This window comes from Buteo buteo, chromosome 8 (genome assembly GCF_964188355.1).
Source record: "Buteo buteo chromosome 8, bButBut1.hap1.1, whole genome shotgun sequence".
In the NCBI taxonomy this organism is placed as follows: Eukaryota; Metazoa; Chordata; class Aves; order Accipitriformes; family Accipitridae; genus Buteo; species Buteo buteo.
Window position 1 is genome coordinate 511650 of NC_134178.1, and position 26621 is coordinate 538270.

At 37.9% G+C, this 26621-nt stretch overlaps 1 protein-coding gene across 1 annotated transcript in view; it reads left to right on the forward strand.

Moving 5' to 3' along the window:
• The window catches only part of CDKL5 (cyclin dependent kinase like 5), a 139051-nt gene that overhangs the window by 57806 nt on the left and 54624 nt on the right, over positions 1-26621 (forward strand). The window contains exon 5 of the mRNA XM_075033392.1: positions 25300-25345. Coding sequence (XP_074889493.1) covers positions 25300-25345 — 46 coding nt within the window. The remainder of the gene's footprint in view (positions 1-25299; positions 25346-26621) is intronic.

Below are 26621 nucleotides of genomic sequence, written 5' to 3' on the forward strand. Positions count from 1 at the left end.
TGAAAGCTGATCGTTATATAAATAACAAAGTGTGGTAGCTTATGATTTTCCACTTTTAGACCTGCTGGTGTGGAGAGCTGGCAGAAACTTGCAGGAAAAAACACTGAAAATATGTAAAAGGGAAGATGCCTCTATATATATATATATATATCTGTATCTATAAATGTATGGGGTTTTTTTAGGCTAGCTAGGTGTGCAGGAAGGTGTGTGGTGATGCAAATTCTCTAAAAGCACAGTAGAAATTTATGAATTCTCCTAGACTTACCCCTTCTCTTGCTATGTGCTGTGTGTTATCAGAGTCCTTGGAGCCTGAGGGGATACAGTTTAACGATTTAGAAATTTAATGCTAGTTGTTCTTATATGTACAACATCTCTGCCAAATAAGATATGTTTTCTGGTCTTTCATTTTAGAAGTGTGCCTGGTTTTGGTTGTTCTTTATAGTATGAGATATTTTTAGACCTTTTTCTTTAAGATAAACACCACTGAATTCCCTTATTAAAAACAAACAAAAGGAAATGTTAGTTTACAGAATTATTTGGCCAGTTCAGTGCATTGAAGAATAAGAAGAATAACCTTTTTAATAGGTTTAATACTTCCAGGAAATTTCCTCTTAGCCTAGTATTTAATTTTGTCATGTTTTGAGCCTTCAGTAATACTCTTGCATTGTCTTCTGATAAGTTTTATGTGTGTCTCAATATCTGAAAGAAATATTTACTGACCTCTTAAAGAAAGGTATAGTTCACTCATTAGAAAATACAATGGATATGCATATGTAACAAAATCACTAGTTTTCTTTTGAGTATTTCAGCCCTTTCCCTGTCTTTTGTCGCTAGATCCCCTACTGACCAGCAGGGTCACAGTTTCCTTAGTGTTCCGTTTGAAACTGGTGTTTTTCTGTTCTCCAGGTAACCCATCTCCACTTCTGCACTCTTCACACTATTTGTTTGTGTTTGAGCTCAGTCAGGAATTCCCTGTTTACCAATCCTGGCCAACTCGAGAAACTTTTCCCAGATTTCTGCATGTTGGAGTGGACCATTCCTATGCTTTGAGGAATTCATCCTTGTAGGACAACTAGCCCTCCTAGACCCCTTTACCTTTTAGGGCTGTCTCTAAGCATATTCTTGAACAAGGTGAAATCTGTTCTGTTGAAGGTCCAGGGCTGTAATTCTGCTGTCCCTCTTAATCCTTTCAGGTTCTTAAATTCCACTATAAAATGGTGGTTTGCATCAGGAGATGCTGGTCTGTTGCAATCCCACTAAGAAAGGCACTCATACTCTGTAAAATGTCATTAAAGTGCTATTTCTTTGTAGTGTTAGGTTTAGTAAAGTAAAAATGGTACAGGTAATCTTACATCCCTTTAGGTGCCGAGACCCTTGAGTTGTCCAGCATCAAATGGGCCTTTGATTGGGGTGCAGCATAGTGTGCAGACCATGTCTGTAAGAAAGGGTTAACCCCATTTTCATTATTCAAGCTATTACAGGATTTTCTTACAAGAAAACTCTATTAATCATTTCTGCTGTCAAACAGAATGGATGTTCATGTGCGAACTTCTTGCTGTGCGTTCAGTTTACAGGCAAGGCCACGCAGGTGATGTAACTGCAGATGCTGAGTGGGAGCTGCCTGCAGGCTCCTCTGTTACAACAAGTTGGCTGAGTTTGTCCTGTGGCCAAGGGATTTCTGCAGCACAGGCCTGGGCTTCCTCAGGTGAACTCTGATTTGGATCACTAACTCCTCGGTGTACAGTGGTCTTCAGTCAGGGTGACTACATGTTGTCACTGCCTCTTAGGTTATCACCAACCTTCACATTCCTATTGGTTCATCGGTCAGTTGTGTCAAGAAATTGCCTTCTGCATCTTCCAAAAATCTCCTGATTGTCTCTGTCATGCTGTATTCCCCTTGCAGCAGGTGTTGGAGTGCTCTAAGTCCTCCGTGAAAAGTGGACTTTATTGTAAGGCTTCCCCTAAGAAGCCTTTATTTTGCTCTCTTGATCGGGTGCTTTGAAGCAGATGTCCACCCTAATGTCACCTGTGTTGTTCTGTCTTCTAACCCTCATGCAAAAACTTTTGACTTGTTTCTTACATATTTGAAAGAAAATGTCCATGCATTCAAGCCTCCCTTTCCTTTGCAAAAATCTCCTTGCCTTCTTAGCTCATCCTCCTCAAAATATCCTGAGTTTGTGGCAGTGCTCCAGTCATGCAAGCTATCCCACCACATGTTTTGTAATTCTAATGAGAGCTTCATACTCATAGAAAATTTGGGGTGTCTCTGATGTTATCATAAAAATAGAGTTCTGAATTTGCCTGGTAGATGTTAGAATTCCCTCTCCAGCTCATGTATCTGCTGATGTTACTAACATTGTCTTACTCTTCTCACTGGATATCTGCTAACACTTCTTTTTATGTTGGTGAGTTTCTCTTTAGTGTCAAAATTAAAAGGTAAGCGTACTTGTTTGTAGAAGTTGTGTTGATCTTCAGTGTGTTGTGTTTTCAGACATTCTTGCTTCAGATCTGGCTTTCAAGGTTCCTTACCTCTCCAGCATGTGTTAAGCCACATGCTTGGACTGAAGAATACAGCCTTCATTGCAGTTTATCTTCAACTTTTTTCTGGTAATATCTTCTGTAGTGAAATGGATGCAATTCTTTTTTCTTTTACTTTGGATGTGACTGATTTAACAGTAGTTCCTGTTTGGATGACTGAGAGATGAAATGATGAGTAGATGACAAAATCTGAGTTTCCAAAATGAGCACAGATTGCTGTCTGCATTTTTTTCCCCTCAGTGTTATAGTCTTTTGTATGATGGAGGTACTATGAGCTGATTTCAGATTTTGACTGCTCAGCTAGAGAATAAACTAGCACTGTCTAGTATTTGAATGCCAGAATACTAGCTGTGTTGATTTGGAAGTTTCTGGTTCTTGGTGTTCGTATTCCTCTAAGCTTTTTGTAATGCTGTAAGTTAAGGAAAGGTATTTCTATCTGCTTTTGACACAGATAGATACGAGGTACAGCATTGTTATTCAACATTTTAATGACTGATCTGAAGGTAAATATGAAAGTACTGCTGTTAAAAGTTGTGGAAAACAAACCATAGTGGTAAGCAATAGAAGGTAATAATGCAGAGCATTTAACATTACGTAGCAAGTGATTCAATTCAGGCAAAGCATATTTTAAATATTTGTATTTCTTCATATACATTTGACTTTCAAAATCAGAACCTTTCAGCAAAATTTGAATTATGTTAGGAGCATTTTGAGCACTCAGTTTTATCATTTCAGAGTAAAGCTGAGAGCTGAGTAATGCATAGACTTTTTCCAGTCTACTACCCTGATATACACAAGAATTGTCATTTTGAGTCAGATGAGTTGAGGTATTTCAGTACCTTAAAAGTGACTTTGTTAGATGTAAACAACAGATTAAGAACAGGGCAGGTATGTTGTGATAACTCCCCACAGTATTCACAGTCTCTTAATTGGTACAATGCTACTCGACCATCATTATCACCAGACTATTCTAGCACAGATTATGCCAGCAGTGTATTTTTTTTATTACCTTATCCTGTGCCTAAAGCCATCTGTCCTTTAAGTCTTCTGCTTGCCTGTGCATACTGTTTAAAGTACTAACTGGTGTTTCTGTGTAGTGTGTAAAGTATTCTGTCCTTGTGCACTTTTTTATATATTATCAATTTACATATAACTATCCTTCACCTAAAACCAGGTAAAAAGTACACTGCCAAATCCTACTGATTCAGGTCTTAGGAAGTCACATATTCTCTCATTATTACTATTTCTGTCTCGTTGCTGCCTCTATTTGGTTACATCCTCAGATTTTTTGCTGATCTTTTTCTTTGATTTTGGTATGTAATTAAAAGCAGCATTGCTAATTTTCTCTACTATTCAAATGTATTTTGGCTCTGTGACGAGATTTTTGTTTTTAATCATGGCTGAGGGCAAATCTCTATGCACCATACCATTTTCTTTCAGTAATGGCAGCTTACCTGTGGAGAATTATTGCATTTAATGCTGCTGTTCCTCAGGCTAAAGCACCAACTCACTGATGTGTTTTTGTGCCAAAATTTGTGTGAAATACATACAGCGAATATGAGACCTGTATTGATCTTCCAAAGTAAATAGTGTGTGCCAGTAGTAAATGTTTGCAGTAGTCAGAGTTGAGATCTGTCTTGAGTATTATGTGAGGAAAATAGAGCTATTAGGCATGTAGTGCTGAAAATCATATTAACTCTTTAATAACCATTTGTTTCAACTTCACCATTAGGGAATGAGTAACCTTTTGAATTCCTTACAGAACTGTGGTTTGAAATATTAGGTATATAGTATTTCTTTCATGGGCTTCCATTCTCTGCTTCCATGGCGTTCCCTTGAATGCAGCAGTAAGAGGTGAGCTTGATTAGTGCTAATTTACTTCATTTATCACTTTCCTATATGTATATATAAATGACATACAATGAACATCTATAACTGCTTGCTATACAGGGTAGATGATAATGTGGTATTGAAAGTTTCTAAAGCTTTCATTTTTCCCTGATGCTTTGTGGCATTTGCCTGTACCTGAACCTGAGCCTCTTCCATCCTCGTCTTAGTTCCCTGTGGCAGGGGCAAACAAACAATCAGATTAGCACTATATTTATATGTTTTAAATGTTATTGATGTTAGTGAAGTCCTGGTGTATATTAAAGTAAATGGAACGTTCATGTGTGTACTATTACTGCTGCAAAGATCAGATAGTTGTGCAGAATGGAGGGTAGAAACTGAGTTGCTGAGATCCCACAGGTTGAGAAGACAGCTGACTACTCAGCATCTCCTCCCCTCCCACCCCAAGGTGGGCTATAATATTCTCTGTATTGCAAGCTTGCTGCCTTTTATTTCTTTTCCTCAAAGTCTTGTTCCCAAATCTCTCTCTGCAGTTTTTTTCCCCCCAAAACAGTTGTTTTATGAGGTATCTCTTAATAAAAACCATTAAAGCACTAATTTTGAGGAAGCTATCCCAACTCTAAAATGACTTATCTGCTCCAGTGGAAAAAAAAAGTTAGGTCTCTGTTTGGTGTTGTCCCAGTTTCCTAGAAGTATGAGTCTGGGGATTAACTGAAGTAAACATTTGTTTTTCACACTTCTAAGGCTATATAGGATGAGAGGATAAAGTTGGGTAGTCCCAGGTCTCCTTTTGATTGCTTTTCTTGCATTATGTTGTCTTCTGTCTGTTACTTCTGCTATAGATTGCTACGGTATGCTGTATTTCAAGGATTTTTAAATTTGTTTTTATATGAACACTTGTTATCTTTTTTAGTCACATACAATGATTTCTTTAAGAGGACCTGAGCAGGTTGTACAAAGCAGGCATGAAAACAAATGTATTAAATGTAATGGTTTTCGTTATTCACATTGGTCGGTCTGTCTGTAGCTGTATCAATGGAATGGTGCTGCTTTGATATCTGCAGTTGTTTTGTTTCCCTTTGAGTCTTCTATGACAATCCAGACTGCTGTGTGAAGGGTCCCTTGTAGGATACTCCATTCCCTTACGTCGTCCTTTGTACCTGTCATGTTATGAACCCTGCTCAGATGTGGGCAGTATTCAGTGTTTAAAATTGGCACTCCCTCCCTCCCTTTCTCCCCAAAGGCTAATTTAGAAATGGAAGGTGCAGGGGAAAGGTGAGAGAGTACTTTCAGCGGGGAGAAACTAACTTGCTGCGGAAGGGGATACTAAGATTGGGGGTTTTTCAGGTGTGTTGAAGTTAAAGCAGTAAAGTGTGAAGGTGTTACTTTCAGGGTCACGAATTAGGATGGCTTAGGTTGGCTTGGCCACTGTAATGTTGGGTAACGGAATTCCATGCAGCACAAAGCTGGGATGCAGAGACCTGATGCTGCAGAAGATCTCCCAAAACAGGAAGGGAGGGGGAAGGAAACAGGTCATCACCCTTAGACTCCAGTAATGCAGGTAACTGAAGGAGGCATAGAAGCCTGAGTTAAAAATAACAAGAGTGGTTCATCTTATCTTGGGAAGCATATGAGAAATGTATTACTGATGGTTTTCAGTTTAAATTAAGTCAAAGATAAGTAATTTGTTACAGTCACAGTACCTCAGATCAGTGTTTCTTTTAGTCATGCAGCTTCTTCCAGTTTGTCATACTAATGGCTCCAGATTAACCAGACATCTGTTGTGCTTTTTCTTTTGTTTCTTAAAGAAACTGTGTTTCTTCCTGATAGTCAAATCTGTACCCATTGCAGGAATTCATGCAACATATTATGTAAAAGACTGAGGGGTTACTGCTTATGCTGCAAGTAACACTTTTCCTTGGAATGTTGCCATAAATAAACATGTTCCTTAGTAGTTGCTGCATACTTCCATCTGCAAATGGATTATATATCATTACACTTGTAATAAGACAGGAATCACATTCAGACTTGCAGCAGTGTGTTCTGTGGCTGCCCCTAATGGCTCTTAATTGCAAACAGCTTGTAGTGCTATATCTCACTCTAATGCACTTGTAAGTGAAATCTTATTTTTAAGTGTAGATGTGATGAGCACACAAAGCAAGACTATCCATACAAATTATTCTTTCTTGCAAAAAGTTGAAAATGTTATGCTGAAAATTAAAGTTTAACAACATGACTACAGTATTTCTTAGAAGCAGCAGCAGAAGAAATTGAAATAGATGAGGATTTGAGACCTGATGTAGGGTCTTGGATCATTAGGAAAGTAGTGGTGCAGGCTAGGGAATTTATAGTTAATGCAAATTAATATATGGGAGAAGGAACAGCATATGGCTAATTATAAGACTACATCTGTAGTAGTATGAACTTGCTTGAATATTGGATTACAGTCTAGTCTTCTCATCAAATTGCAAATTACTGTGTAGCATAATTGATGCAAAGAAAATTGTATTTCTAGAGTTTAGGCTGATTGTTTTCCTGCACAATCTTGTGGACTTCCTGAACTTTCATAGGATATATGAGCAGCTCTTGAGAGCACTAGTTAATCACTGATCTCTGGATGCTCCATGTATTTAAATAAAGGCTGGTGAAATAGAGCACAGTTCAGTGTTTGAGAAGATCATTAATGTAGATTTTTGAGTGTACCATGGTAAAAATGGATCTGGATCATCTAGTTGGCTTTCAAAATTATTTGTAGAAGCCAAGTTGATCTAAAATGTTACTACAGTAAAGTGTCTTGAATATACCAATTACATTAATTTATTTTCTTAATTGGTTTTGTGAATTTAAAGCCTTTTTTCAAGCCAGGAGTCCTGGAGAAGGAACATTTAGCAGTGTAGATAAAACATTGACAATAATAGTGAAAACTTTCCCAGCATTTCACTTTATCTGAAAGCTATAGGCTCTTCTTGGCACACATATTTTTTCATCAGTAAGGATTACAGTATGTTTTGAAATAGTAAGTTGTCCTTCTGAATGTCCTGGTTAAAGTAATTAAATTTTCAATGATTACTCAGTTCTATGTAACTCCTGATTGGTGTAATGCCCTCCTAAAAATATAGAAAACTTTCTGTTCTTTTTTAATAAAAATTCCTGGAATATGTAACTTGTTTTCAAGTATAGCAGTGTTTACTTCTCATTCAAAGCCTGGGTAAAAATAAATGGGGGAAAAAAGGGAAGAAGTTTCCATTTATCATATTACAGCTGTTTGAAATGTGTACAAATGTGTAAAATTTCATGGAAAGAACTTAATAGTTTCACTTACTGTGTGTGGTGTTTGATCTCAGCTAAAAGCTTAAGGGACTGAACAAGCCTGGCATCAGAGTATGGTGATCAAGAAATTTTGGATACAGTGGGAGGCCAGACTGAGCTTTGGAACAGAGGCTGTTTTATTAATACTGCATAGTGCTCAGTCTTTCTTCAACTGATAGCAATTGTTACAGGTTTGCACAGAAGTGGAAGCATTCTTTATGCTATCTATCCCTTATACATATATTACAATTCTGAAACTCTCCAGAACACATACTTCTGTTTTGCTATATTTAGCTGCACCTGACAATAAAGCTCAAAGAGTCTGCTGCTTGCTTTTGATAAAGAATTGTCCAATTGCATGCTAGCTTCTCCTGTTCTAAAGGGTATCTATTTAAGCTTCTAGTTTAATAGGAAAACCAAAACACCCTCTGGATTTATAAAGTAATTGCATTTTTATTATATTATCTCTAAATTATTTTAGCTTAGATTGCTAAATTAGCCCAATCTTCATGCAAGTCACTTTTAAATCCTAACACCTTAAAACATAATGGCTTAACTTTGCCCATTATGAAAAATCACTCACTTCATGGAATTCTATTTTCATTTTTTCCAGATGTGTAGCAAAGTAATGATTTGTTTCTGAATAGCACAGGTAAATTTGTTGGAAACAGATACCAACATTGCTGTGCGGTTTATAGTTGCTTGTGCCTTAAAAAACTTTGATAAAGCATCTTCTATTTCTTCCTCCATGTAAATGCTAATTTCTGTAGGGTACTGCAGCATGGAAAGATTAGTATAACAAAATTCAGTGTAAGTCTTACAGAAGGGGAAGGTGAGTAAATGCTTGCAGGATCTTGAAGTGGAATGATTGTACCAACTGATACCCATTCTTTCATGGTTTCATTCACTTCTACCCTCATACCCACACTCCTAGTATAAAGGTGTATATGTGCCCACAAGGGCAGTATCTGATTTGGGCAGTATCCCCAATGTGCCCGATGGAGGACAAGGGTAAGTAGCTGTCAGGTCCCGACTGCATCTCTGGAGTTCTTCATGGTGGTGATGACAGAGTAGTTCTTACATCTTTTGTACATATTTTATATTTAGAAGTTGTCTGTTGTTATGGGATGGTCCTTAGCCTCAATCTTGCTTACTTAAATTTCCATGAGTCTGTTACCTAGTTTTTCTTGTTTAGGGTTTGTGTTTGAAGTGTTTGTCTATAATTTGTTTCCCCATGGGCTAACAGGAGAAAGACGGGTGTATGTTACAAGCTGCAACCTTGTTGCCGTCCTGTTGTTTGTTAGGATGCAGAGTCTGCTGCTGAGTCAGCTGTGCTGCAACCTTCTGGTCTTTGCTTAGTTTTTCTCAATTTTACTATGGGAGCATCATCCTGGGAACAGTTTTCTGTTATCACTAAAAATTATTCTTGAAACCTTGTGCAGTTTCTTCTCGTGCTTGTGCATGCTTGTATGCATACAATATGCCTCCCCCAATATCCTATTCATACTTACCCTGATCTGTTACATACTTCTGCAGCAGAACCAAGGTGCACAAATGCATGTGTTCTCTGAAGTTTGTTGTTAACTCTGTTCTCAGTTCTTAGTATATAATTGTGTTGCCGTATTGAAAAACTAAGTATTAGTTGACCTTTCATGCTTTGAGAGAGAAAACTTAGTTTGGGTGCTGCTATTTCTCCTAACCATTCAGTCCACAAACAGTCTTTATAATATTGAAAAGAACTTCTTCCCAAATGTGTGTTATGAAGCATGTTTTTACATACAGTTCTAATAACAGAAGATTACCACAGATTCTTAAACTTAACCTTGGCTGGACAAGGTTACCATGATTATCAATTTTCCTTTTGGCTTTAGAGAGACTTTTTTTTTAATTGTGAGCTTTTCAGGTATAACAGAGGTAGGTAACATAAGTGCAATTATGCACTGAGGTGTGGAAAGATAAAATTCCATAGGACCAAAAAAACTTGGTTGGCTGGTTACACCTACCTCTTCTTTTGACAGTACACATCTTGACCGGGAGGCAAGCTATCTTCTTGAAATCAATTAACATTTCCAACAGAGATGGGGTAATGCCATGTTTATGCACAGAAATGTATTAGAGGCAATGCCATCTGCAGAATAAAGCTGAGTAGCTGCTTCTTCTACAGGATCAAATTTCCTGTGACTGTTTGTATGAAAAATTCATCCAAGTGGTGTGTACCCTTTTTTTCCCCTCAAAGCATCAGCTAGTGAAGAATGGTGTTAAGAAGTGTATACAAGATAGTATCTGGTGGAATTGCAGCCTGGGCCCTGAACCTGCTCTGATTTTTTTAAGTCTTTCATGCTTTGACTGCTATAAATGTTGCTGTAGTGCTAAGGAATCAAGCCTATCTGGGGAGCAAAAGAAAATCAGTAGGAACTTCACTAGTGACCTTTAGGAAAACTTGAGAGAAGCCAAAGAACATCTATCCCATGGACTCTAGCAGGTTGGTTTGTTTGTTTTTTAAAAAAAAGGTGGTGGGAGTGGTATTTCTATTTAGAAGTTCTGGGATGTAGTGCCCCTTTCATCCACATTCCCCAGATCACATAAAATAGAGACTGCAAGCCAGATCTCTCAGATGATGTCAGTATCAGAGAAGCGATGCAAATCAAGGGAGATCAGCCTGTCTATAGCATTTCTCACTTTCTATTCGCTATGGTTTTCAATGAAATTGATATTTTTAAATTCATATCACTGAAGATTAGCTTCTGTTGCTTGACTAACATCCTTTCAGTTGCACATGCGTACATGTACAGAGCCATGCACAAGTGTATACACACACACTTGTTTAGTTAATGAGTTAGTGGAAGAGCAAGTGATCTCTTCTGGTTAGTTTTAGAAACTGATACTAGCCCATTACTTCTGCTGCCTCTTAGCAGATTTTTATGTGTACTAGTAAGCACACTGTTACGCTGGTCCTTTTTATTTTTATTAATATTAGGAGAACTGAACACTTGTGCCTCAATATGAAATACAAATGGCAATGTTTCTGTTGTTTTATCAAAGTATTCAGCAGGAGTGTACAAGTCTTTTAACCAAAATCTGAATAAAAAAATTCACAACTGAAGTCTTTTGATTATATTTTCTCAGTTTTCACTTGTCTGTTTGTCTGAAGATCATGTTTCAGGAACTTTCTGAAAAATTATCCTCATTACAGAAGCATCTAGTGCTTTTTCTCTAAATATGTTTGCACGAAGGCAGGCAATCTTTTACCACTTCTGAGCTATTTAAAAAAAAAAAAAAAAAGACATGAAAATGAAGGGTTTATTTAATTTTGATAGCTCTGTTTCTACAGTAAACAATAGGTCCCAGAATTTTTCGATGGGAGAACATGCCTTTTCTGAAAATATCTGGGTAAGAGTCAAGTTATGAGGACATAGTTTATTCTTGCAAAGAATAAATCTATGGAAAGACAAAAGTAAAGGAATAATTAGGTCCAGGGATCTTTTGTCCGTGGATTTGTTTGGGGTTTTTTTCTTGATTATTAGGTTAGGGTAGGTTAACAATTAACATTCTGCAATGCCACCTTTTTCTTTTTTGAAGAAGTGGTGAGAGTTGACTATTCACACTGTACTACCTGAATGAAACCTGTGTGAGGAGACTGATTTTTTTTTTTTTTTTTTGTGACGATCTTAACTGGATTTAGAGTAATTAATGATTCACTTGTTAACATTCTTTTATATTACTCATCACACCCAGAGCTTTGTCTATATAATCTTATGTTGTAAAGTTGTTTAAAAAAAAAAAATAATTCACATCCAGAATTGTGTTATAATAAAACCAGGTCAGATGTAGTACATTCAAACACAAATGCTATTCAACAAACTGCTGTTAGATCTATTGTTTACACTCTGTACCAGCAGAAGGCTTGCTACTCTATCAGTTTACAGAGGACAGAAAGCAACATTACTCTGAAGAAGCTTTGTTTTTCATATCTGAATCTAGTTTAGACCAAGTACTGCAATGAAGCTCCAAGCTCACTTGTACAGTTTTAGCTTTTGGATTTTTCCAGTAATCTTAAATGTTTTGTATCCCCCTAATCAAATCTTAAGTAACACTATTGTTACTAAATATTAAAGAAATTCTACTAAGTAAAAGATTTTAAACCTTTGGTCCACAAAGATTCCTAAAGCTTTTCCGATTGTTACTTTATCTTTCACTTCCATTTAAGTTAATCTTTATAGTGCCTTGAAACTGAGAGAAATATAGCTCTAGGAGATCAATATATAACATACATTCTAAATCCATATTTTTCTTATGACAACCTCTCATGTTAATCGTTGTGCTCTTACTCAAGGATCTTATCTGAAACGTTCTCCTGGAAGCTTAACATAAGGAAAGGAACTACTTCTAATGGGGCCTTCTTTGCAAGTCATTTAAAGCTTTATTGATCTCAGGTAGTACCTTCACTTATACCAGGAAAGGGAAATGCAAAGCTCATAGCAGAGATATTTACAGCTTCATGAAGATGCTCACTAGAGAACATGTACTTTGTTCTCTAATGTGCAGGTTAAAGAAGAAGGATTAGCTTCAGAAATTCTGGTCTTGCTGTTAGCTATGCCAGATTGCTTTGTGGGATGTGAGAATTGATGCTGCACAGTTATGTTGGCAATGGAGATGTTCTTGCTTCAGTAGCACAGTTGGGAATACTTTATTTGTGTTTCTAGCGTGTGTATTACAAATGCAATCCAATGGACTGTGATGATACTGGATGTAGCAGTGCAGCTCAAAGAATACTGATACAGAGACGGTAATATCTCTTAAGTTACTAGTGTTGATCATTTTTTCTGAAATCTACCTTAAAAACACATACATGCATATAAGTTTCTGCATGCACGAAAGAATAAAACATACAGAGAAAAGAGTTGCAAAGTAACTTGGGTGGACTTAATCTCACCCACTGTTTCAGTGCGTAGGCCTTGCAAAACCAGTCTCCCTAGTTTTGTATAAATTGAGAGAGTGCAACATCCGAAAAGCAATTCTTACCATCTGGAAATGATTAAAATCAGTAACCTCCTGGCTGAATCTTCTCTCCCTCACCTGCTTTTACTAGCTGTGGGGAAAGCCTTGATGATGCACATTGGCTATATAACTGTTAGCTGGCTAAAGCTAAATGAGATGGACTCTGCTTTAGGAAATATTTGAGGTTTTCTGTAGATTTATTGAGTCTTTTTAAACACAGAATATATTCTCAGTTTAAATTTAGCTTTGGAGATTGCTGTTTCTTATTTTAGACCTGGAGAAGGGCTTCAGTTTCTTTTGCATGTACCAGTAGTTCTAATAAAAGAATGCTACCTTTTCACCTCAAATACTGCTTATATACACTGTGATAAACTTACTTTTTTGCACATCATTTTCTAGACTTCTCAAATACAAAATTCATCATATAACACCATATGGATACCCACGCAGTTGTCACACAGCTGTCAGCTTCTAGTATTTGAGATGGTGTAGCTAGTAACCTGTTGCCTTCATCCCCCGTGCATACCAGAATGCTGTGGAATGAGGCTGTTCTGTGGTTTTAGTGGGTTTGCAGCTATTTCTGAATTCTTACCATTCTTCTGCTTTCAGTAAAATTGGGTTCCAGTAAAATTTTAGATGTTCACAGATTCATTTGCTTATTTGTTGCGCTGGTTTTAATACTAACTTCTGAGTCCAGGTGCCTTATCCCAGTTCTGTCTTCCAGTCTGTTTTCAGCCTGCACTTGTCTGCCCTCTTTTTCTAGTCTTTTTAGTGTATATATTCTCTGGCCCTCAGCTCTTCATTCTGCACTTTTTTATCCCCTCTCCCCACATACTGTTTCCAGTGTTTGGGACAATAAACTTGGTGAGATCAAGACACTGTTTTCCTTCCCCTTTTCCCAAGAAGTGTTCGTTTTTCATGTTTGGGCAAACTTTCACAGTGAACCTAAATTCTGCATGGTATGTTTTTTTCCTGGCTCAAAAGCGCATGTGTGTGTGCGAGATCTAAAAGTGGGATGTGTTAGATAGTCTTATTGGTAGGGGCAATTTTTGTTAGAAAGCTTTTTTTTAATCTTCCTGGAACTTATGTGGTGTTTAGACTTTTTTCTCTTTTTTTTGAGATATAAGGGAAGATATACTGATCTAGTCATGAGTCTTTGGATGCTGCAGAAACTGCCTGAAATAAGTCCACAAACTCTCTTCCTCAATTTAGCTCCCAAACTGAAATTTCTTCTGTAGCAATGCTGTTTTTATGAAGACTTAGCTGCCGTTTCTTCTTCATCTATTAGTAGTAACAGAAGTCTTCCTTGGGTGTAGATACCTTTATTTTCTCATGTACCTTCTGCTTCTCAAGTTAAATTACAATGCAACTGGTGTAGAGGCAGCCCTCCTGTTCCTCTGACCTCTGCAACAGTGATCAATAAAACCCGTATGTGTTTGAGGTATGAATCTTGCCTGCTGCCTTTTTTTTAAGCAGTTTGGACTGAATTTTCATCCTTAATGCTATTCTATAAAGAAGAGAAAACCTCTAAAAGGAATGCAATTTTAAATGCTTGGTAGAGCAAAATGGCAGTCTTCTTAAGAGGCAAGAATTTCTCGCTTATTATCCAAAGAATGCACTGCCTGTATAATTCCGGAGAAGAAAAGCCTTTCTTTCTCTGCAAACCTGAATGTAGAAACTTTGAGAAGAAACAAAGGTATCCACTGAAACATATATCAATATACAGACTGGAAAAAACTTTTTAAAAATACCTAAATCGAAAGGGAAGTAGGAAAGAGCATTGATTCAGGATTCTGCAGAGCATCTATCAGGCTGGTAGGGAAGGAGTCAGAAGGGAGGAGAACTGATCAATAAAACATCAGGAAAAATGATCCTGCTCTATTATAATGCTAAAACAATTAAAAAAATTGAGGACAAGAAGAGGACAAGATGACAGTACCAACTTGCACCTATAGAGCTTTCCCTGTTAGAAGATTTGATAAGAGCATAATGTCAGCAAAAATATCTCTTGAGGAAAAAAAAAACACTAGAGAGCAAAAAGATGGTTTTCTTGTAAATGCCACAAAATAGAAAAAATATTTTCTCTCCATAATATTGTTGTCCAATGGAAGAAGTAGCTAAAGAACTGAGGCTAGCAAATACAGGTGGCATTTCCTGTTCAAATTTATCATCCCTTCCCTAGAGAACAACACAAAAATGTTATCATTAAAGATCTGAAAGAAGTGAAAGGGATGTTTGTGAGCCTTAGTGCTACTTGAGGAGAAAGGTGATAGCTTATTGCAGAGAGGACATGGAATGGCAGATTCTTAGGGTTGATGTAGACATCTATGAAATGTTGAGAGGTTTGGCTATGGAACAAGCTGAGGCCAGATTACCAAAGGTGTTGGTTACATTTTACCTACTAAATTGCACAGACAAAACAGTGTTACACTATTTTGCAAGCCCAAAACGGGGAAAAAACCAATTTTCAGTTTAAAACTTTTTTTTTTAAATTGGAAACACTAAACATAAAACTTTTCATCATTAGGATTTTAGACAAGAAAAACATTGTAGCTTGGGCTTTCCCCCAGATGTGCAAAGCTTATCATTACTAAAATATACTGTCTTTCACATTAAGGTATTAAAACCAAAAATAACCGCAACCATGGCTCTTGCTTCTGCTCCAGAGCAGATCTGGAATGGCTGTTTGGTATCTAAGTAGACCATTACCACCTCTAGTGGTTTAAGGCGCGCTTCAGAATACAGAGGAGCTGTTGCTGCCATTGCACATGAGAGGGAAAGTTAAAGTTAGGGCAAACCTTGTGTGTAAGTCTGCAGTGTGGAAATGACAGTAGTTGCTGCTATTTTTAATTTTTTTTTTTTTTTTCCTTCAGCACCAAGATAGACAATTTTTCTTTCTAAGATAATGGTAAACTGAGCAAACTAAGCTTGGGAAATTCTATTCTAGCTTGTGCTCTAAAATGAAAATTTACTTAGTATTTAAAAATTATTAAAATAGAATTAATACTGGAGCTTATATGATGGATGGATACAAGTGCTTTAGGGAAGGTGGGCTCAAAAGACAAAGAGGGGTGAGGTTTCCTTTTGTGTGAAGGAGTATCTCAGATACATGGAGGTCTTTTCTGGGGTGGATGACAGTGTGGTTGAGAGGCTGTGGTTCAGAATTAGCGGTGAGACCAGAAACTGTGGCATTGTATTGGGACTTTGTTGTAGACCACCTGATCAGGATGAAGAAGTAGGCAAAGCCTTTAAACAGATGGCAAAGTTTCTGAATCTCAGACCCTGGTTTTCATGGGGGACTTTAACTTGCCTGGTGTCTGCTGGAAGGGCAACATGGGTGGATGTAAGTGGTCCAAGAGTTTTATGGAGGATATCGGGGAAAATTGCTTGACAGACGTGCTGGAAGGGTCAGCCAGATTATTCTTATAATTGGCTACAATGGCTGTGAAATAGTGGAGCTCAAGATCGTGAATACATTGAGAGGGGAAAAAAGTAACAGAATACAGGCCTTAAGCAGAGAGTATGCAAGAAACTGGTGGGTGGGGAGCTCATGGGAGGCAGCTCTAAAAGGCAAGGGAAAGCTGGCAGTCCTTTAAGAACGATATCCTTCAAGCACAAGAATGGCCCATCTCAGTGCTTAGAAAAGCAAGCAGACTTCTCAGGAGACAGACTTGGCTAAGCAAGGAGTTCATGGTGGAGGTCCAGTGAAAAAAACCTTGTATACAGGAGGTAGAAGCACACATAGGCTGCAAAGGAGGAATTTGGAAACATTGCTTGGGTGGATCTGCATAGTGTCAGGAAAGCCAGAGCTCAGCTGGAGCTGAGACTTGCAATGGCAGCACAAAGGGCTTTTACTCCTACTTTGGTAGTGAAAAGCTGAACAAGGGAAGTGTGGGCCCATTGCTGAGTGGGGCAGGCAATTTAGTGACAGCAGAGCCAGATAAAGTCTGAGGTGCTGAGTGGCACCTTTGCCTTGGTTTTCACCAGCAAAGTCTCCCAGGTCTCTATGCTTAGTGAAAGGGCTGAGGAAGAAGATGAATTACCAGCAACTCATCCCATACAGCTTAATGGGACCAGATGGGCAGCATCCAAAGGTACTCAGTCCTTGCAGCAGGACAGGGTTTGATTGTCTTTTGAAAGGTGGTGGAGACTTGAGTGAGGTACTTGATGAAAAGAGAAGGGACAAACTTTTTAATTAAAAGGAACAAACAAACAAACAAAATCCCATTCTGGCCAATATTACCCGTGATTGGAAAATCCAAATGTGATTTCTGTGCATTTCCCATACATGCTTAAACTGAATATGTGCTTTGATTTGATTTTCTTTTCATGTGCTGGTAGACCTGGAAAGATGGTATGATTAAGATACAGATTTAGGTATGTATGTGTGCACCTGTACAAGTGTCTAAACTCCCTCTATAGTAAATGGAAATCTAGTCAAGGAATAGAGGGGAGTTAAATTCATGCTTCTTTTGGGGATGAAGGGTGCATTTCAGTTGCCTAAGGATAAGCTCCTACTGCTATTGGCAATACCTGGGAAGCTATGCCTTACCTCTAGCTTCTGCTCTAGGAGGTATGCATCTCTAAGTCCCCTGTCATTTCTGCCAGGACCACGTGAGTGTTGTAGATACCTAGGGAATCTTGAACACTACTAGATGCCTATGTTTAAGCTACTGAATCATGTCTTGAGTGACTGGTCAACTTAGAGCTCTCCAGCTCTGCTTGTTGTAGTAGAAGCTTGAACAGACAACTCACATGCAGGGATCTGAATTTAAATAAGATATCTCAATCTGAAACTGAATTCCACCTGAAGAGTGTTGGCCTCAGGAACCTGCTTGACAAGTTTGCCTTTGACTTGTAGTAAATCTTGTTTTACAGACTAAAGAAAATGCTATTGACTGTTGATAAGAAAAAAGAGAAAAATTTAAATTGTGAAAGTACCAGATAAATTGTATCAGTTGCGGAACTAAAGCTTGAACTGTGATGAACTTCAAAAGTTTAGCTAATCACTGAAACAATTTTGATGCTCAAAGTTGGAATAATACTGAAGACTTTGGTACTGATGCACTTTAAAAAAAAAAAACAAACAACAAAAAACAAAAGAAGTATTTTCCAATAAGTTCTACCTCCTCTTGAGTTACAAAGTACCCAGGGAAGGAGCATCACATTAGTAATAACAAAGAATTAAGAAGTTCAATGTAATTATAAATGCCTTGCTGACATCTGCGTTTGTGGAGTCAACAGTATCTTAAAGGAAGCCATAAAGGTAGTACAGGTTGCCTTCCTGCTTTTTCCACTTTCTTATCACTTGTATTCCAAGTGTCAAGATTATGCTGTAAGAAGTAATTAAATAATGCTGGGATCTGCCCAGTGCAGTATTATACTATTTATAAATAGCTTGATTTTTTTATTCCACAAATGTTCACAATTTCCGGTGTTAACAGACAAAAAAAAAAAAATCAAATAGAACTGGAAGAGGACTGAGGTCTGAAGCTGAAATGACTATTATTGGCATTTCAGCATCAGAAAAATTTTATAGCCATTTGCTGAATCTGGATTCTGTTTTACTTCTAGGTTTGTGATTAAACAATACTGTCAAATTGTAAAATGATACAGATTAGTGCCACAACAGGATGAAACGAAGGCCAGATTATTAAAAAATTTGCTACAATAATACTAGTTTACCATGAAAAGCCAGAACAGCTGCATTTATAGTATTTAAAAGCTGCTTTTTATTCCACATCCTTTTCATTACACTATTGTACAAATTCTTTGGGAATACGTATTTACTTTCTTGCTTGGAGAAAATTGTGAATAAATGTGAAAAATCCATTTGAAGCAATGAAAGTTTCAATGCTAACCACTATCATCAGCCTAGCAGTTAGTAGAAAATACTGAGTGGCTTCCCTTCCTTCAAGTGTTCTTTTCAGGGTAGTATTTTAGCATTGTAGGACTGTTTAAATGCTAATGTTATAACCTTGGGTTAAGGAAAGTGCTAATTCCCAATGTTTATGAAGAGCCAGCATTCAGCATAATGTAAAAGAGGAGGCGGGGAGAATTTGCACAGAGCTAACTTCAATATAAAGAAACAAGTCCTCCCAGGCTTCCTCGGGAGCCTAGGGACGTTGCTTCCTCCATTTCGGCAGAGGTGACCGAGAGCTCCTCAACTGTACTTCTGCTCTGAATCACTCCGTGCACCGCTGCCCAGCTGAAATGACAGTGGGAGGGGACTAGCCTGCAAGGCTAAGATTAGTCTTTGTAACTTCTGTGGAAAGTAGAAGGAAAAAAACCCAAACCATAAATGGGTAGATTTCAAGTTTTTGAAGAATCTAAAGTGCATACATTGTAATGTGCTCCTCAGGATTCAGGTGTGCCTCCTAATAACTGCTTAAGGCAGAATCAGCTACAGCAGGTTGCTACCAAACTTGTCGTGTTGGATTTTGGATATCAAAGGCTATTCAGAGTATCTCTGGGGATGGGGACATTCAAGAGTGGTTGAGAGGTGCCTTCCAGCCCCAGCTGTCCTGCGAGCCTCTAAACTTACCGCAGTCTGGCGAGCCTCTGCCACCAGCGGAGGGGGACGCTTTGGTCTCTCTCGAGCCTGCCGCGGGGGCTGTGGCAGTTCAGAGGGGGACCCTGATCTGTGAGCCTCTGGATACAGATGGGCCCCTCGTTTAGCTTACAGATTCGTCCAATGGTTGGGTGAGAAATGCTTGCTGTTCATGCTTCCCTTAAATTACACTTGATTTAAACCAGAGGAATAAAACGGGTAATGCAGGCGTTTACTGGTAACATCTGAAGAGACAACACAGCTGTTGCAAGTGTTTATGAAAGACATAGATAAAGAAATCAGAGAAACTGTTTCAATCTGCTTGCAGTTTTTTAAAAAAGTCTCCTTCCATCATTGCACATGCTTACTGTCATTTCCTGACAAACTGGTAGCTAAAGGTTTCAGCCATTTCTTATGCTTCTTTCCCCAGTGGAATAGCTGAGCTTTTATAGCTGTTCCTCCTTGGAAATCTTCCAGTGGGTCCAGAGTGGCTCAAGCTTTCTCTAGTCCTCCTTTTGTTTTTCCTCAACTAGGACACAGTGTGACCATCTTCCTTAAAATGGGCATGTGAAGTATATAAATCTTTGTTCCATTAAGAGTCTTCTGCACTTAGCTAGTTAGTAAAGAACATTGAGCTTTCAAGAGATAAAACTGATTTGTGGCAATTCATTCTAGATGCTTCTTCTCAAGTAAACTGTAACATGTATGTGTCGGAAAAATTCTAATCAATTTTCCAGTAAATAAAGGCATTGTGTTAACTCAGACATACAGTTCTGCCATTATTTAACAGAGGGTCTGTGTCTTCCTAAAAATAAATAGGACTTCTGGATTAGTAGGTAATTTCCTGGAAGTTCACCTATGTTAAGGGTGATATTTCATAGATAAACCAAGTGTGGGGTTTTTTTAACTGAAAAAATAGGAGAATTACAGTTTTTCTCAAGGGAGAAATATAAGATGAGAACAGAGAAACACCTCTCGAGGGAAATTCTCTGAAGTATTCTCTGAAGGTGTACAAGAACACATAGTGCTATGACTTATACTTTCCAATATCAAATGGTTTGAAAAAAGAAATTGAATCCATCATCTTGCACATCTCTCTCTTCTACAGAGAATATTCTAAGATACTCCGCTAGATTTTGCACGTAATGTTGCAAAATTCCGGCACCTAATATTAGAAGTCTTAAGAAGATAGAAGCTGGGTTCTGATCTGTTGGGACTGCCCAAAGGTAGCAGTGTTTTAAGGCAGAATGCAAATGGAGTCAGGGAAGTGTCTGGGCGAGGTCTTAAGGACCTGCTGTACATGCAGGTAACAATGCCTGTTACCTCTCAGAACTTGCATTGCAATGTAGCGTGGCCTAAGTTGAAAGACTTTTGTAATGACAAATGTTACACTTATGATACATTGATGAATACTGACTAAAAAGTTAGTATTTTCTGTTCTTGTTTTGAGAGTAACTTTGAAAAATGAATTTGCTGGTTTTTTAAGAGTTTCATTTTAAGCAACTCATGAAAAGTAAATGCTTTACTGTCTTGTAATGGTTTCATGGGCTTTTGTTGCCTCACTGGTGATTGCTTAATATTCTGTGATTTTTGCTAGAATAAACATTATTGAAAGATCAATTCTAAACACTTAAATGTTGAAAAACATAATAATGCCTATGCAAGTTGAAGTAAAACTGTACTACTTTGTTCAGAAAAGACATGAGCCATAGCATATGTTTGGCTGAATTTTGTTGATTTTTTTAATGTATGTCTTTGTTGTGGCAAACTAAATTGTATGAATGTAATTATGGATTGGTGAGGATCGAATCACAGATTCTTGCTTGCTTCTAAATTATTTTTATAAAGTGTGACTTTTATTTATAAGTAGAGAATGTGATTGATTTAACTTTTTCTAGCAGAAGTTAAGCATGCATTTATCTTTGGGTCTTATAGCCTCATACTTGTACAGATAGAAAATATGAGCCAATCACAGAACATGCCATATCATATCTTAATGTGCCATTTGATATATCAGCATAAAACCCTGATGTGATGTACTAGATATTGCTTGAGCAGCACTGTCTGAGTAAAGGCAGCAACATGCTGCTGATTCATGGCATGTGCTCAGTATTGACTATTGCTGTCTGTTTGTTGATTTTTATAAACTTTAGTCTTTCAGTTGCTTAAAAAAAGCCATGCTTGAGAAATTCTTGTAATCATATAGGGTGAGGCAGTAAAATTACAGCTGAATGATGTAACTTTGTGAAGGACATAAGATTATCTGTTTTTCAAGAATCTTTTGTGTACCTATGCTTTGTGTCAAATTTTCCTTGATAAGCAAAATAAAAAGGAAAAAAAAATCCTAATGGAAATCTGAAATGAAATAGGGACAAACTTTTAACGAGATGGTTTTGTCCCATGAATTTTTCAAGACCAGCGTATAGTTTGGTAGGATATATTTCTCTTTCCAGAGAAGAATGGTTATAGTTCTAAGATCTTGAGTTATGCTGAGGAGCACCTTTCTTTCTCCTTGAGTACTCCCATCATTAACATCAAGGATTTTTCTAGAAAATGAGAGAGGTACATTCCTGCACTGGTTTGGAAGAGTACTGTCATGCGATATATATTATGTAGAGACAATGGAAAAATAGGAGATCTCTATCCTTTAAATGAGGTAAAATGAAATGCTTTCGAATCAGGGAACTCTCCTAGTTTGATACTGGTCACAGAAAATACTGGGTGCTACAATCTTGTGAGGAAACCTGGGAGAGAAGTTTCTGGGTGGCTAGCAGAAGAGCAGTGAGAACTGCTCAACTCCCATAAGGATACTCACCTCTCATCCCTGGCTAAGTGGACAGACAGTTTTCTGCAGAGGCAATTCCCATACATATTTTGAGGTAAAGGAAAGGATTGAGCCCTACCATGCAGTCATTCCCATCTCCAGGACTGGAGATACTCTTTTTCCATCTCCTTCCTCCTCTCTCTCTCTATATATGTTTATATATAAAGCAAATAGAATAGTCATGGATTAAGAAATATTTGTCTTACCCTTATTAAATGGTATCAGCAGGTTTGTACATGGAGAAGAGACATATTTTGCCCCATTTTAGACACACATAATCTTGTAGTCTGAATAATCAGTTTGTGTAGTCTTTAACTTTTACACAAAGTGTTTTCAGTAATATTCATCTGTTGTTGCATACTTAGCTGTAAAACAGTGCTTTTCCTATAGTTTTATAACACAGAATATTTATAATACGTGTGCTTAATAAGCAGAGGTAATACCAATGCTAAGAGAGATTTGACTCGTACATTTGCGAATTTGCCGTTGCCTCAGAACAGAAAGTGAAATATTGAGGCTGGAATTTTTTAGTAGAACAAGATAATGAGATGCTTAGTAATAAATGTAGCTGAGTGAAGCAGAACTGCAGCTAAGTGAACTCAAATTTTCATACTTCATGATATAAGCTAGTAGTAGTAAGTAGTAGAGATCAGAAAGGATATCCTGTGTTCCATAAAGAGCACAGAATATGTAGGATTACTTGAGTTTTTTCTTTCCTTGACACTCATTGAAGTTTCAAACATTGAATCACTAGTAACAGCTTATCTACCTAGATGATACATTAATTAGATACCAGAATTTTCCATGCTAGGAGTTGGATACTGACTTATTGTTTAAGCGGGATTTCTGCAATCAGACTGAACATTGTTTTCAGTACTGTTTCAGAGTACAGTCTTGAAAAAAAACTTTTTGAAATGCAAAAAAGATATTTTAAAGAATGACAATTCTATTTTGGAGAATTGCAATTTGGCCTGTTTTTGAGGAGCAGAGAACCAGATCCACAAAAGAGCTCAGATCTCCAAGAGGACTTTTAAGTAAAGGTTGACGTAACAAAGTCTAAATTTGATCTGTAAAGAACCTTTCAGATTCCCACAGGAGTGTGAATTTTCACTGTTGAATTCCCTCACTGCTGAAAGCTCTGCTTTTCTTTGTATCCCTGATTCTGTCCATCTTCTCAGGGCTTAGCAATGTGGTATCTGTTTGCTTTGCACCTAGTGCGTGTCAGTACTTGTTTGAAACTTCAGGTGTGCTCTGCATGTCTAGAGCCTGGCAGCTCTAGCATCTGTCTCCTAAGTAGATATCAGAAGTCAAATAAGCTTAATTTACTCACTCTCTTAGCAGTGTTCCTTCATAGTGCTAGTAACTATTACTATTATTCCTATAGTTAGATTTAATAAATATAACAATACTATAATTTAGTAGTAACAATATAACTGGTAAAATAGCCTGTTCAGTTCTGTTTAGACCATTAAGTTTGTAAGCTTCCTAAACCAAAATATTTAGGAACTGTATTTGACATAAAAGCTATAGATAAGCCAGTCAGAATCACTCTGAACCTGAAATGCCTATTATCTCCTCAGTTCTGATATCACTTTCTTTGCTGTTCTGTAAATTGGTTGAGCAAAGAGTAGCGCTTCGACCTTTGTAGTATCTGAGCTGAATTTATGCGATGTATCAGCCGTCAAATTAGAACAGTGTACATGAAGGGTAGGTTTTGGTAGCAGAAAAGCAATGCAAGTACTCTCTTAAGAGTTAGTAGCATGTGTTGCTTCTGCTGAACTGACCTTCTTCAGTGTGACATAGATACAGTTTCGTCACAAATCAATACACAACATGATGCTTCCAAGTTTTTCTGATAGATGCTATGAGTGACGATGGAAGGATTTTTTTCAAACATGCAAATTATACACACACACATATATATGTGTGTTTGTTTGCAAACTCATTTTTATTGAGTTTTGTTCATGGTAGTATTGATTTTCAATTAAGGGCCTTAAAAGGCATTATTCACTATCTACAGTAGTCTTTCCAGGTGCTTTTATTTTAAATGGGATCAGGTGTTTTACAGGTTCATGTGTTACAATGATTTGAACTGAAAAACAGAGTAAATGTTTGTGCTATTCAGTACTTAGTTATGCAGATGTCTTCAGGCATTCCAGAAGGGCCTCACCTTTTTATTGCTGTTTCCAATCCAGCCTTTGTATGCTATTAATAGTGTGATACTGGGTTGGGGTTTTGTTTTTGTTTGGTTTTTGTTTTTTTTTTTAAACTGTGCTGCTTGGAAAAAGTGTGTAAGCTAGATTTAGCTTGTCAAGTGACCCAGGTAGCCTACTGCCTGTCTGCTCACGTGCACTTACTCTGACCTTAAAGCTTCTTCCCCATCCTGTTATTAAAATTGAGGTGCTGCATCATTGCATTTAACAAATCTGCACTAGTCATGTCATGTTGGCTATATTTTGGCTGTGTGCTAAATGTGTTCCTGCTCCCACAACAAGACAAATGTCTTCCTTTAAGAGAAAAATGTGACCTATGATGATCAGGTTTGGTGAGAATAGACTAGAGGAATGCAAAGGCAGGCAGGCATTAAGAAGTTATCACCTATGACCGTATAGTAAACACAGATTAACGTTTTCAAATGCAATTAGTGATTCTGATTTTGGATATGCTTCCCTTAAGACGACAACTTTTTTTTAAGGAGCCACTGAGAATTTACTTTTCTAAAACCATGTTCTTTGTGGATATTTGAACTTGGAAGCCCAAAAACTTTTGGCAACCAAAATTACAGGTCTCATTGTAAGCCTTAGTCTGCCACATGCTAGTACAGTATTTTCATTTCAGCTCACAAAGATAAGCACCCAGACTCATACTTTGGTTAGATAAAAGATTGTTTGACTTTCAGAATAACTAAGCAACGAGAGTCACAGGGACAGCTCTTCTGAAAATGTAATTGATATCTGGTACAAGGTATTAAAATATGAATTTTTGGCATTTAACTTTGTTTTTTCATATTGGGGTTCCTAATTGTGACATATCCGCTACATATGGCTTTGTATTGCATTTGGCCTGATCACTGAGGTATTTACCAGATTTTTAATAAATTTTGGTTTGCATTGTGAAATTTCTCTGGATGCTGTTTCTTTGTTGGTTTTTTTTGTCTGATGATCAGGTAAAAAAAAAGAGAAAATACACAACAGATCTTGCTCATTTCCCTTTCTTTGCTTTTGTTTTACAGGAGACACATGAAATTGTGGCTATCAAGAAATTCAAAGACAGTGAAGGTAACCTTTTCTGCTGCATAATCTTTCATGTCAATAACTATGTTGTTAATATCTCTCCGGTTACAATAAGAAGTTGAATATATCAAGACATGATTTAAAAATGATGATTTATTAGCTCTGTGAATATTCAAGGCACTTGATCCTTCATACCTGCCTAGGGACTGCAACTAGATAACTACCTTTCTTTCTTGGTGCATGTACCTTAACACGACTGAGATTGTGGTGCCATACACAGTAGTAAGATCTACCACTTGGAGACTCGGTGTGATCAGAAAATGGCAAAAATTCCTCTTGTAGTAGTGGCTTTCAGAGTCTTTGGGCTTTGTCACCCTTAATCTGTGGGAGGGGATCTAAATGTTAGGGGGACTCGAAGGGGTAAAAGGAGGAGCCTGAGAGGAGTCACCGTGAAGTTCAGTGGTACGAAGAGGAATCGAGGAGCGCTCGGGGATCCGCGGGAGGATTTGAGGGAGCTGTGTGGCGAGGCAGCAGTGCTGCCCTCCCCTTGGCAGGCTCTGCTCACCACAGGAGACTTGCTCTTTGCCCCCTCACAGCAGCCTCTGTGTACTCTCCGGTGTTGCTGAGTTTGCTGAGAGGGGGGAAGAGCCGACTCCTGCAAGGCTTACTGTTGCTGGCAAAGTCGGTGGCAGGAGACAGGACACGTGGAAATTGCTGCCAGTGCTGCACATACCTGTTCCGCTGATAAAACCAAAGATCTGACCAGGCTGGCTGGCTGACCTGCGCTCGTTGGGGGACAGTGAATTCCAGTATCCTATCATAGGCAAAACTGGTGATCAGCCACGAGAGAACTGTCTGCTTCGCGTACATCAGAAGTTAATGCTGATCCCTAACGGCCTAGCACAAACAGAAGGAGAAGCCAAGTATGAAGTAATAAGAGGAGTCATCCCAGTCTGAGGCGATGGCAGCAATGATTTGCCATAGACCAAGGCTTTAGCTGAAAACTAACGATGTGGTTTAAAGAAACAGCAGCCACTTTATTTTAGCAAACTTTTCTTTTTTGTTATTGTTACAGGATTGCTGGTGGCCGTGGAGGTGTGGTTGGTTACAAGGACTGTAATTTTCGGAGTCAGTTAGACACAGCAAAGTCTGATTTGTGTCTGTTTTATGCAATGCAAACTCTTTGCTTTGCAGCTGATTTTGCCAGACACTTGAAGAGTATATTTGATGAATTTTTTAGCTCTGCTATTCAGAAATCTGTTTTAAATCCATGTTAAATAATGTAGGAGATAATTTATTTGCGGTGACCATCTTGACCAGG